The sequence below is a fragment of the Apteryx rowi genome, unplaced genomic scaffold (genome assembly GCF_003343035.1).
Source record: "Apteryx rowi isolate R43461 unplaced genomic scaffold, aptRow1 scaffold_230, whole genome shotgun sequence".
NCBI classification, from domain to species: domain Eukaryota; kingdom Metazoa; phylum Chordata; class Aves; order Apterygiformes; family Apterygidae; genus Apteryx; species Apteryx rowi.
This window is the reverse complement of record NW_020448642.1, coordinates 259,832-273,234: the sequence shown is the minus strand read 5'-3', so window position 1 is coordinate 273,234 and position 13,403 is coordinate 259,832. Positions and strand designations below refer to the sequence as shown.

Below are 13,403 nucleotides of genomic sequence, written 5' to 3'. Positions count from 1 at the left end.
ATATTAATTTAACAAAACATTTTGAGAAACCAGCACAGAAACTACACATTCATTGTCTTTCCGGGAGCTTTAAACTCCTCATCAACAAAGGATGGTGGCAATGAGAGCCATATTTACTCATGACACTGCCCTTCACAGGCACAAGGAAGGGAAAGGCATTGATACTTCATAGATATGAGGAAAAAAAACTCAAATTGATGCTATGGGGATGTCTTAGTATCTCTAGTACCATATGGCAGCTTTAAAATATGAAAGTATTCTTTGGTTCAAAAAAAAAAAAAAGTAACAGTCTTGATCTCAGTTCTGTGTGTGGTTTTTCAGGTTTGGTGTGGTTGTGTGAGAGATTTCTTGGGTTTTCTTGTTTGTTTTTTTTGAGTGTGTTTGAAAATAGCTTCTAAGATTGAGTTCAATAACATTTTTGGATACTGTATCTATTGCTTCACAATAATGTATTGTGGGAGCTGGAGAGTGTTCGATGGAAAATATATATATTTATAGATATGTACACATACACACATGCGCGTGCACACTCATACACACACATACAGAAAGTAAAACTTAATACACCCTGCTCATATGTATTTTGCTTGGAGTGATTTGTCTATTAAAGAAAAAAGAAATTCACAGTTCCTCAACAGTAGTTAAAATTCCAGGTCAGCTACTGATAATGAAATAATTTCCCCTGTATTGCATGAGGTAGACATCCCAAGAGGATAAAGAAAATGGAAAGTTATGACAAAAGCTCTTAAGTTTTTTTCCTTTTCTGAACAGAAGGCCCCTTTCTGCTTGGTTCTTCAGGTGATGCAGATAACTTACTTGAAGAAGCTTCTTGTGGTGACCTGCCTGAATGCTCTGAGATTTCTGACCTTCCCTCCTGAGAATACGATGGAGATGAATAGCCGTACGTTGCTCCCCCTTCTCTCAGGAAAGCAGAAGTGGAAGGCTGCGGTTCAGCTTCATGTCTTCCCTGAGAACTAGTGGGCTGCTGTGAAACAGTTTTATGGGGGCAGTTAGCCACCATGTGCATGATGCTCTGACAGTAATGGCACTTCTTTGGCTGTGGAGGTAGACTACATTCTTTAGCGTGATGATCAAGGCCACCACAGTTGTAGCATCTAAAAATGAAGACAGACAGCTGGTTATAAAATGTAGCATCAAACTGTATGATTTTCTGTGTACTGTAAACTCAGTGAGAATGTGCACAAGGTCTGTGGTAAAACAGTGAGAGCTTCTGCACTGATATTCCATTGCCACAGGCTAACATATCTCTCACCTGTGTTTTTTAAGTCACTTGGAATGTACCCTGCTGTCACACTGGTGTCAAAAAATACCTTTTATTTAGAATTGGATTCTGTTACCATCAATCTTATCAATCAGTACCTTTTTTCAAAAACCCTTTACTGCTCAAAACTGAGACAGCCCTGAAACAGATCCTTGCTTGTTTTTACTGGGACCTTTCTATTGACTGATAAGGGCTAAGTCAGAGGCATTTACAGATGCAAACAGGTGCCTAATGATGCCTTTCTGAAAGTCTTTAAATGCCTCGCTGCCTTCAGCTGTCTATAAAGTTAGCCCATGCAGCCCAAGGACAACATTGCAAGCGTCCCACTGTGTAAGAGCCATCAATCACCAGCACTGTGCAACCACACCAAAAAAACCCTGTTAGACACTAGGAGTTTCATGAGTACCACAACGGTAAGATATTAAAGTCCTGAATCCAAAATCCCCACCTGGTAGTTCTTACCAAACTACAGAAGCTGTTTTTTTCTGTCGCCCCAGATAGAACCCCCAGTACCTCTGGCAATGTCACAAAACAGAGTCCTGGTAACTCAGGTCCCACTAGAGGGCACCAAATATTCAAATATCCTGCCACCGCTGCAAACATTTCTATTACTCAAATATTTATAACATTAAACTCATTTGAGTGCTAATATTTCAAATGACTGACATGACTAATTTCAAAGAGGGGAGGGGAAGAAGAAGCAGTCGCCAAGGGCCTTCTCCCTCGTCTTTACAGAGAGATGGGTTTTACTTTGCATGCTGCGAGTTGCAGATTGAGGAGATAAAGAAATATTGATAGTGAAGATACTCAGCCTTCTCTAATGATTTGCCTCAGACTTTAGCAAGTCTTTCCAAAAAGACATGCTGCTTTCAAGGAACCCAAATGCAGAGGAGATAGGTGAGATTACTGGGAGGAAGGAGATGACTCCGGGCAGGAGGAGCTCCTCTACTGGCCTTGCCTGGCAAGGGAAAGGCCCGTATGGGACATGGAGGCAATTTGGGGGCCCTGGTGTCCCTGACCACTACTTGGGATAAGGCTCCAACAGACCCACCTTCTGAAAACAGAGGCTTCCTCAGAGGAGAAGGAACCCTGGACACGTGCCCCCTCTCCCCCGCACACTCCCGTCTTCCTATGGCTCAGGTAGGAAGCAAGGGGACTGCGGAGCCTTTCCTCGAGGGCCCATCACCGCTGGGGGGTTTCACCCAGCAGATGCAAATGGTGCCTTGGCAGTAGCACCTGAACTGGGCGATCGCTGCCCAAAAGCCCCTTCTCCATGTATGTGTGCACTCAAAAGCTATTTGGTCTAATAAAAGATCTTGTCTAAGTCCACAAGGCTGGCATCTTCTGGCTCAGTTCAGGCATGATAAGGGAAGGGTGGAAGCTAAACTTTTACAATGCTTATGTTTTGGAGGGTTAGTAATAGCTTTTACGGTTTCAATTCAAAACAAAATAAATAAAGCCTTTGCAAGAGTCATAAAACAGGGTTTGTTTGTTTTCTCTTGAAATTCCCAAACCACATGCAAGTGGTGGTGAGCCTGGGTGTCATCTTCAAAAGAGTGACTACCCAGAGGCAGACAAACCGCAGAGCACTTATTCCACAGGGCCAGCACTTACTAAAGACTTTTTTTGCCATTTCTTAAAAATGGCTAACATGTAAGTACTCTTCTATTAATCTTGTTAACCAGGGGAATCTTAATGAAATCTTGAACAACCGCTTACTGAATAATGTTAATTTATAATACATGCTAGGTATGTGAATCCTTGAAATACATTATTCAAACACACACTACAGAGAAACAATTATAAGCTTTTGGCATGAGGATCCTATGCTGGTCATGTTCACAACTCAGCTTTCTATAAATACTGGCTATTCTTCTATGGTTTCTGTTTCTTTGTTTTATAAATATTTGCAATGAGTGTATATAAATTTAATTCATTACAATTTAACATTTTACTGAAGAGAATTAAACCAGTGATGACAATTTTTTGTGTTTCCCCTTAACTATCAAGTAATTTAAAAAATGAGTGCACAAATACTCAATGCCTGAAGGAGTCAACCGAAGCATTCAAAACCACATAACTATATGTATAAAATAGTACAACGTTTTAGCTCAAGCACACATCAAAATATTTTAAGTTTTCAGCTCCCTGTGAAGTAACCAAGCACTGATCCAGCTACTATTAGTCTATGCAAAGACATGAAGTTTAGCACATGCAAAACTGCATGTACAGCCAGAGTCTCACCTATAAAATATACTTTACCTTTTAAAGAAATGCTATTGATAAAATCTGCATAGTTTATAACAAAGTTGCAAAACAGCTATTAACATTTGCGAATCCACTCAAAGAAACAATTCCTGAGYACCACCCTCTTATTATCTCTTCTTCACGGTGAGCAAGATACTAACTATATTTTTTTTAAAAGACAAATGAAAAACAGCTTAGTTGCCCATGGCACAATGTCATGTTCTACAAGACTGATTTATAACTTAGAGAATTTAAATGATGCGCAGAACTTCATTATCCTTTCAGCGAACACTGTAATTAAACTGTCATATCTTCCCTTAAAATTAAAACCAAACCTCTTATACTGAACTCTGCACTTCTATGGCTACTGCAATATTGCATTTCAGGTGAACTGTTTCCATTTTTACGTCACCACTGCACAAAGTTTTATGTTATCTTTCAGTGCAAGACTAAGCTTACACTAGTCTGTCTGCATATACTATGACATAACCCAGGAAGAGATACAGAATATAAACTTTTTCTTGAAAAAAAAGATATATATGTACAAGCCCAATTGCCACTTAGTATTGATCTGCTTAGCCAGGAAAGACCAAATATACAATTTCAATCTAAGACCAAAACAATAAGTTTTTCCCCTATAATGTTAAAAAATGTATTGTTAATTAAGTATTATTTATCTGATTACTTTTTTCGAAATCACTGCAGATAATTTCAAATTAGTGGCCCCGCTTAACAGTAGTATTCAGTCTTCTTAACATACATTCAGCTATGATTTTCTGACAAGCTTTCTATGTGTCTTCTGGATAAAACAATAAGGAAGTAAAACTTGCAAATGGAAAAACAAAAGCAAAGCAAAAAAAACCCCCTCAAGTGTTTCACTTTCTTTCCCCCTGATAAATACATCTAGGAATTTACAAATGTGGTGTTATAACTTAGGTTATAATGAAGAATGGTGCTTATTAATATCTTGCTCATTTGTTTCTAGTAGTGTACTTGTTCACAGGCTTTTTATCTAAAAATCGGTAAATACAGGAGTGTTTAGACATTCTGGAAATCACACATTTTATCTTAATTCAGACAATAGAATTTTATAGCTGTAAATGCATTTGTGTTTGCTTCCTTCCCTTAATACCACATTTACTGAGTGTGTTTAAAAAAAGAAAAGTTTGAAAATAGGTTAAAGTGCCTCGGTAGCAGAGTAGGTGGCAGCCATGGACAAATCAATTTAATCAGTCACGATGGTATGCACTGTGTTATCCAATTCAGTGAACCATTGCACCTCACCAATTGACCAAAAACCTGGTGTCAGGGCCCCTGCTTCCACTCAAGAGGCCTCAGTTACCTTTTGCATATATATATATTTATCATTACATCCTGCTTGCAAAATATTGTAATTCCCTGCATTTATTCAAATCACTGATAAAATGTCACCATAAAATAAAACTCTTAACAGAAGCAGTCATAATTAAACTATGATTTGGCTTTTCAGGGATGTTTTTGTCACTAGATAACTCAAGCATCTGGCTGAAGTGTTGTATTAGAAAATATATGTGCTAGCCTGGGTGTGCCTGGACTTAAACAGGAGGGTGGTATTTATTCAGTTCTTTTAACTATTTATTCATTCCTTGTCAATCACTCTTGCCAGGAGAACAGATCACACCCCCCCTCTGAAATGCTTTCCCTCTCAAGGGATTTTCACCAAAATGGAAATGGTCAGCCACCTCAGAGCTCACAAATGATACCACATGGCATCATCCGTGCACATTAAGATACGGTGTTAATCCTTTTGTTCAAAACGCTTCAACTCTTTGCTTGTCTCTGCTGTGTAGTCTTACATTACAACATAATGAAACCCGATAGCATATGATATGTGTACGCAGGCGTATATACTCACATCTTTGTATGCATAAGTATGTAGAACAATATACTACAACCTGGTGCCTGCTAAGAAAATTAACAAGTGCTCATTTGAATATGTTTGAAGAAAGTCGAAATTAGTAAAATTATAATAAATATTTATTCACTTCAGAAGCACCATGGAAATAATGAATGTTAGCTTAGACACTTAAAACATAAAAGTTTATAATAAATTACATAATGAGATGAATAAATCACAAAAAGCCCTTAAAAGTGCAGTTATACTAGAAGTAACCCTTATAAAAAAAGCAACAGCAAGAAAGATTTGCTAAAAAAGGAAAGTCTTTTCATAGTAGGCTCTTATAATTTACTAGGTGGCTTCATGCCTGAAAAGTAATACAACAAAGTAGACAAAGAGATGGCAATTATCCTAACTAACTGGGAATCCTTTCCATACCGAAAGGAAGGTGCATCAGGACCAGTTTTTGATATAAAAAGGATGGATGTTTTAATGGAAGGAATACCTTGAAGAACTTGTCTAGCATTATATTTCAATATTTTGAAGGCTCTAAAAAAATCAGCAAGAAAACAGTAGCTTTAATACCTACTAATGAAGAAAGAAAGATAAGCGCATACCACAAGGCTAGAAACATTTTTTCTTCTAATTTCTTGTTTGTCATGGGTTTGTGATTACACTGAGAACTACACATATTAGAGGAAATATATGAACAAAAAGCCTACAGAACCCAAAGTAAAATATGCTGTATTAATTGTAATAAGCCAGTGACTGAAATTTATTTAAAGTATTTGATTTCACAGGCAAATGCAAAATAAAATACTTTCCAGTCTTCAGCTTTTTTCCTTCTCCCAGCAGTCAGCTCATATGTAGGAAACATTCCCTAACCCTATCATTTTTAAAGCGACAATAACATTGTCTTTGCAGATGTGTTGGCCACAATAAGCTCAGCTGAGCTAAGCAGCAAGGAGGGTAACCACAACTGCTCGTTTCTTCATGCTGCTTTATGATATGATTTGGACAATAATCCAATATAAAATGACAAGTAGAGAATCATTTGGAAGGCTCCAAAACATTATCTGTTGGGAGAAAAAGCTTTAAAATTACCCTAATGACTGAGTTTTTCTTTTTGTTGGTTTTTTTTTTGGTTTTAACATCTGACAGGGAGAGCAAAGGGAAGAAAAAGGGTGTTGACACAGGAAGAGTGCAGGTTGTCTAAAATAATTTACTAAGATATGCTCTTACCAACTCCTTTTTTGTTTGTCCTTTCCAAATGCTATCAGATAATAAAAACTGTATGTTGGTGAACTGTGCTCTGTCTGGTAGTTTAAATGCTTTGAAAAATGGGACGTTATTCTAACACCATATGTAAGTGAGAGGTTTTTAACTATATACTGAATGTCAACTAAGCAGTGAAAAGCACGTAAAATAATTAAWGGAAATGTTTAAAAGTGTGCCTAAATACACAGTCTTTTTTAGTTATTAGCTTCACAACATACCTAAAGAAATGACAGTTCTTGCAAACATAACACGCAGCACAGCTGCTTTGCCTACCCTATTTTGGTGTACAAGGGGGTTTATTCAAGACCTATCAGCCACCGGAACCTGAGGCAAAACGGCGAGGCTTCGCTGTCCCAGGGCTTTGGTGACGTGGGCTGCCCGGCGGCGGTGGGGCAGCGAGGGCCACTGCTCCTCGCTGGCGCYGGGAATGGGACACGCAGCGGGGATGCGGAGGGGGCGGCGCGCGGGAGCCGTGGGCTCCGGCACCGCTCGGCCGTCGCTGCTGCCAGCGTGCCGCCAAAACGGGGCTTGCAAACACTGCCACAGGACCAGGAGAGGCTTTTGAACAGCCTCACATCAGCTGATCTGCAATTCCCTTTGGCTTACAGAGAATCCAAAACGYGCTACGCCGCTGTACAGCCCCTGCAGTGCCATGGCACTCGGCTGGAAATTACTGTAAATGTATCCTGGCTTTTCTTCTTCTTTTTTTTTTTTTTAAAGACAAAAACAGTGAGTCAGTGAGAGGTATATGAGACCACTCAAAACGCACACGCTGCTCCCCGCATCTTGGAGGGAAATTTCTGGAATGTTTCTCCTCACATGCACGTTTTTAGTTTTTATGCCATTTTGTTTACTAATCTTCAATTCTTAACCTGTATTTGAACGCAGAGAGAATACAGGTAACTTTGAAGATGGCCCAACAACATATCAGTATTCGAAATACTGCATTTTGAATAATTCAAGGTCGACTGAAATTATCTTGTTAAATAAACTAGAGAACAGACCATTTTGAGTCTTCATCAGAATATTTATGATGTGTCCAGCAAGCAATGTGACACTAAGGCAGCACTTCACTAACAATATCATTTACTGATCCATGAAAAAAAAACCCCAACAGTTTAATTTTAAAACCATAATTATTTCTAGTTAAGTATATTAGAAATGGTGCATTGTCAATCCCCTGAAAATTCAGAATGTGGTACAGCAGGGCCAAATTTAGATTTGTCCCAATCCTGCAGCTACAGGCTGCTTTGACTCCCTCATTCCTGCAAAACACTGTGCAAAAGGCAGCCTGCCGAGGAAGTTAATTGCAGGCTGCTTGTTATTCTCGAGCAAAATTCAGTTTGAGAAGGTACAGGGTGGGACTAGCTTTTTGAGATTAACAGAAAGATCTTCATCTAAAAAAATGAAGATGAAATAAAATAAAAATGCTCATTTATCTATTTCTCCACCAAATCCTACCACACAAGGATAACAGATCAGATCTAAGACATTCAATTTCGCGAGAAAAACACAGCCTCTTCATTTTTTTAAGGTTGCCTTCTTTCATCTTACAGATAACCCTGGCGTGCTGACACAAAACCATTTTCTGCAAGGCTTCCAATAACACAGGGCAGAATATTGATGATGTTGACTCTCATTACAAACAAATAAATAAAATTGCCTAATTGTAAACTCATCAGATCGAATAGTTTTCTGCGGTGAGTCCGAAATCAATCTGTTTTCCCCCGTGTATCTCAGCAGCGGTACCAATCAGTTACGTTCTTTTGTTGTTTGCATTTCCCCTCCTCCCCGCCCCCAACAAAGATGCTGACAAACAACATGGGGCATTCGTCTCATAAATCGGGCTTTCACGATACTATTAACTTAAATTTGGGAGGAAATAATTTGTTTAAAACGCGCTAGTATGATTTTACTGGAAGGTGGATTTCTTTTTTGAGAAGCAAGAGCAACAATGAAACAGAAAGGTGGTTCAAAGCACAGAAAATGCAGTCTTTTTTTCTCCACAAAAATGGCAAGGACTACACAGGCACCAGCTCTTACAAAATAACCTCCATGGTGTTTCTGTTCTTTCTTGCTTTCCATGGAATCTTATCTGTGCTCCCCACTGAGCCCTTGCCACAGGCTTGGAGGAAAATTATTTTCCCATAATCACATAAAAATCCTCATGAAATGCATCCTCAAGGAGGAATGCTTCGGATGCACTTTCATTTGTTACTATTAAATGTTTTTCTTTACATTGTGAGTTAAGAAATAACTTCTGAAATAACAATCTACCAAGTGAGTTTTTAAAAAAATAATAATAATGTAAAATACAGGTTTGCTCCCGTTGCATCAATATGGTGTGGAAAGAATGTGCATATGGTAATGGTCTTAAACCATCCAGATAAAGCAGATACAAGATCAGTTAGGGTTTAAGTTATGTTTTAAACAGTCATATATCACACATTTCAAGGGTGAAATGTTATACTGTGATTTCAAATAAGTCTAATACCGTCAATCTGTCTGCATTGCAAAACCACACATGCACAAATATTCTCTACCACGAGTTGCCTTTGTAAGCCTTGATTTCTGAGAATAAAAGAAAAAAAAGGAATTTTAAATTAAAACAGTTCTGTATGCAGCACTTAGAAACACAGTACCAATAAGTATTTTCTGGGGTTCACGTGGGTGGAAAGGCTGCCCTATAGGTTTACTCTGGGCACCCCTGTCGCAGGGAGGCACGCTGGGGAAGCACACTGCCGCAGCTGAGCGGGGCACAGTGGTGGGCAGACATAGTGGTGGCCAGGGCTGAGCCAGGACCAAGTGGACCTTGGCTGGCTGTGTTTGAAACCGCTCCTCGGCGCCCCTGGTTACAGCAGCTCAGTTCAATAACACCAGAAATCTTCACGGAGATGGCTTGAGCCTCCCGGCCATGTGGATCAGGATGCACGCTGCATAAAAATGGCTCAACTCTTCCTGGGTCAGTGAGATGCTGTTCCTGCGCTAAGAAGCATGTCTGACCTTATCTGCCTCCGTGCAGAGCCAGTTCCAGTGTTTCTGCATCCATAGATCAGTTAATCCACAGATGAAATAAAAGGATAGTGGGTAACTGCGAATTAATTATTAAAAATTGCCATTTCCCTTTTGTTCCTTTTCTTGTCACCAACATTAGCAGCAAATGGTAAAAGCAACTGATCCCAAGTCTTCTAATTTCTGGCTGATATAGCTGTTACCACAACAGCAGCAAGTAGCAAATGGCATCCTGGCAATAGTTGGGAGCACCTGAGCAAGTAGTGGTAGAGGAAGAGGAGGAAGAGGAGAAGGAATGCTGGTCTGGGAGTTCATTACCCATTCCTCTTCCCCAAAATCTCCCTCTCCCAAAGGTTGAGGAAGAGGATGGGCAGCTATAACTCTCCTGCTTGCTGTTGCCCCTGAATTCTTAGAGCCCAATATCGGTTTGTGCTGCAGACTAACACAGCTGAAGATGAAGCAGGGATATGAAGCAGCTATCTTTTCTTTTTCTTTCTTTAAATAGCTGTCTGTAGATTTTCTTTTACAAACTGCTCTTTCCCCTTTTGGAAATCATATATAAAATGGTACTTAAAAGATCATTATTACTCCTGCAAGGTCAATGATACAGCCTTTAACTGTAGGACCATTTCTTATTCCTGACAGGAAACATTTCCAGACCTGCCTTATGCAGTACATACACACAAAGGAAAAACACTGAGGCTGCATAAACCAGTGTAAATAAGAAACTTTCTAACTTTGGAACATCTCACACTGAAACTTTAACCAAACCCTTTTAGCTTTATATCAAAAGAATAAAGGTATACCAGTATACACATACACATCTCCCCTCTCCCCCCACCCAGCACATAAAATATAGTATCTGATGGTGCAAAACAAGTAAGTAAAAGAAATCTCATTGCATCTAGCATGTTGAAATACTGGTTTTAGAGTCATCTCACTTGGGATATCCCTTATAAATCAATATCACACATCAGGTTTCTGAAATGTCCAGCAGCAGGAGTACAGACTGACGCAGTTCCTAGCTTTGAAACGTATTCTCAAAAAAGTTCAACTATTTCATTCACTGAATGAGATGACTTGCATGAATATATGCTTCACAAGCGTTAAGGATTGCAGGATTTGTCCAGTAACTCACACCTCCATTTCATTCTTCAGAAATATACGGACTTTACTGCCTGACACATTCACTATTAGGAGACCAAGCCAGGTATCTCTATAGGTATTTGCTCCCTTGCTTGTGGAATTGACAGAATAAGTCATGTCACTTGAAATTCATGCAGGGCTTCCCTTTTCCAGCTGTGTATCAAGAGGACAACAAACATGGTGGGTGGTTTTCCTTGATCTGTAAGTTCATGTGCTCAATACCTGCAAGAATAATTAGGGCATTCAGATGCTCTAAGGCCACATTTGACCAGTAAGGGAAATCTTTATCACTCTGATCTACTGACTGAGAAAGAAAGCGGTCAGTTCTTAATTCACATTTCCAGACTTGTGCCTTAAGCTATCTAAAATGGACTAGTTCCATTCATTGACATTATCACTAAATGGTTGTGTTCAGCATTTTCTGTAACACATTTTTAAACTGTTTTCAACATTTTAAAGAGAAATTTTAATCTTAGCACTTTGAAACTTTTCACATCAAAATGCAAGTGCAACAGTGAAGTGTTAAAAAAGGCTTTCAGCATCAACAGGATTAAACCTCAAACGTTAAAGCATCTAATTCCCACTTCAGATAGGTATTTCTGTTGTTCCACACTCCCTGATCCCTGAGAATAAGTGAAATAATTCTCACTATTTTCTACTATTCTACCCTATTTTACCACCAGATTTATTTTGGCTGTTAGTTCTCTAATTGTGTACATAAAAATTTTAAAAATACAGTTGTGCACATAAAATTAAAAACTAACCAAATGCCCATGACTGACTCTAACGGCTGACAAAATTAACACATGCCAATCAACTAATTACTTGGCCCTCAGGATGGCATATCTCTAATCAAAGGTCTCATTTAATACCTCTTTCTCTGAATTCTGTTAACTCTGTGTATGGTTAAAAATAATCAACTGTAACTGAAATAATTTCACTATGTGTGGTAAACTAGATAATTTTATCCCTCTTAGTTATGCGCAGATTTAAGTGATATCACACCAGTAAAATGGTAACAAAGATGTGAATAAAACTTTTAAAATGATCACATCTTCCCAAAACAGAACAACTTAATGGTCTTAATTCTGCTCTCAGTGACATGGGTATAAAACCAGAGCAACTTCAGTAACTTCACTGAGATTATTCTGGGTTACTTTAATAGTGTGACTTAGAAAGGAGTTTCCCGCCGTGTGTGAATACTTAAGTCACATTACAGTAACCAAGGCTGGCTGCAGAGGTCAGGCTGCTGGAAAGCCGAGAATGATGCTGACTCTTCCCCTGCCTGTCTCACGAGGAAGACCCTCAGTTCCGCTAGTCAATCTCTGTGTGCTGGATGGTGTAGCACTTGGAAGTATAACACTGCATAAATCACAAAGTTTAGAAAAGAAACATAAAGAATTATGGGCAAGGAAGAGGAATGATGTGTTTGATTCTTGGCTATTTAGACTCGGCCTTTCAGCTTAGGAAAGAATGAACAATTTCAAAAGATAGGCCAAGGATCAATTTTCCTGGCATGACTGATGCATCAGGAGATTTAGATAAAATAGCCACCACAGACTTACATAAAATATTTGAAAACAACGAACAGTTCAAATAAGGACACCCCAGTTGTGATCCATGCAATGGGACAGGGATTAAAACTTGGACACTGCCAGTGCATTGGCCTAAGAACAACAGTAAGAAACATGTAATGGTTATGCTTACTGAGCGCAGCATAACAAGCCATCTATAGGTTTTGATCAATTATTCATACCTGAGCCACAACTTCAATGATGAAAGTCCTGAATTTACTATTTTGTAAACTGTCACAAAGCAGTTTGTGCCTGTGCCTTAGCATTTCACCTGTAGTCTAAAACAAGTAACTTCTTTTACTAGAAATCCCAGTTATCTGCTAGCAGTCGCTATGTAAGGCCAGAAAATTGTATGTTAAGACCAGAAGTACACTGAGGCAGAAGGGGCTACACATTTCTGATGCAAACCCTTAAGTTGTCAGGGATAAATCTGACCTCTGGTTGGGGGCAGAAAGGAGCATACACATCTCTGCGATCACTTATGTGAAGTATTCACAGGCCAGCAAGAGTAGCTAGTGAGGAAGGGAGATCACCAGCAGACATAGAGAGGGAGCCCAGCAACTTGGCACCAGGCTGGAGCAGGGCCCCTCTCCCCTACTCGCTCAGCACCCTGATTGCAAACCCTTCCTCGCAATTACTGCCAAGGGGTGGCATACGGGTGCCACAACTCTAACTTTGTACAGTAACAAGTAATATCAGGTGTTAATATTAGTTATCCATATTATCATAGCATTGTAAAAACGTCAACACCAGTCTTACGACATGCCTTATGCTTTCTAGCTATACTCCACACTGTACTGTCCAGACCCTCTACCACTGCTGGCCCCTCTTCTCAGACCCAGTCTCCCCCTCTTCATCACCTCCTTCCCATATACCTTGTGCTGTTGCTTCAAGCACTGGGTGTAATCCTCCAGGAACAGGTCAATCATTGCCCTGCCCCACATAGAGAGCAAATAAGAAAAAACCCTGTATCTTACCTACAACCTAT

The 13,403-nt window shown here is 39.4% G+C and overlaps 1 protein-coding gene across 4 annotated transcripts in view; it reads right to left on the bottom strand.

Annotated features, from left to right (window-relative positions):
* Positions 1 to 340: 340 nt before the first annotated feature.
* Positions 341 to 13,403, bottom strand: part of LIN28B (lin-28 homolog B) — a 98,385-nt gene continuing 85,322 nt past the window's right edge. For 3 of the 4 annotated variants that reach the window (XM_026065722.1, XM_026065724.1, XM_026065725.1), the window contains exon 4: positions 732 to 1,115. In XM_026065722.1, coding sequence (XP_025921507.1) covers positions 746 to 1,115 — 370 coding nt within the window. In that variant the 3' untranslated portion in view covers positions 732 to 745. Of the gene's footprint in view, positions 1,116 to 13,403 lie in introns of all 4 variants that reach the window. The other variant, XM_026065726.1, reaches the window with a different exon arrangement.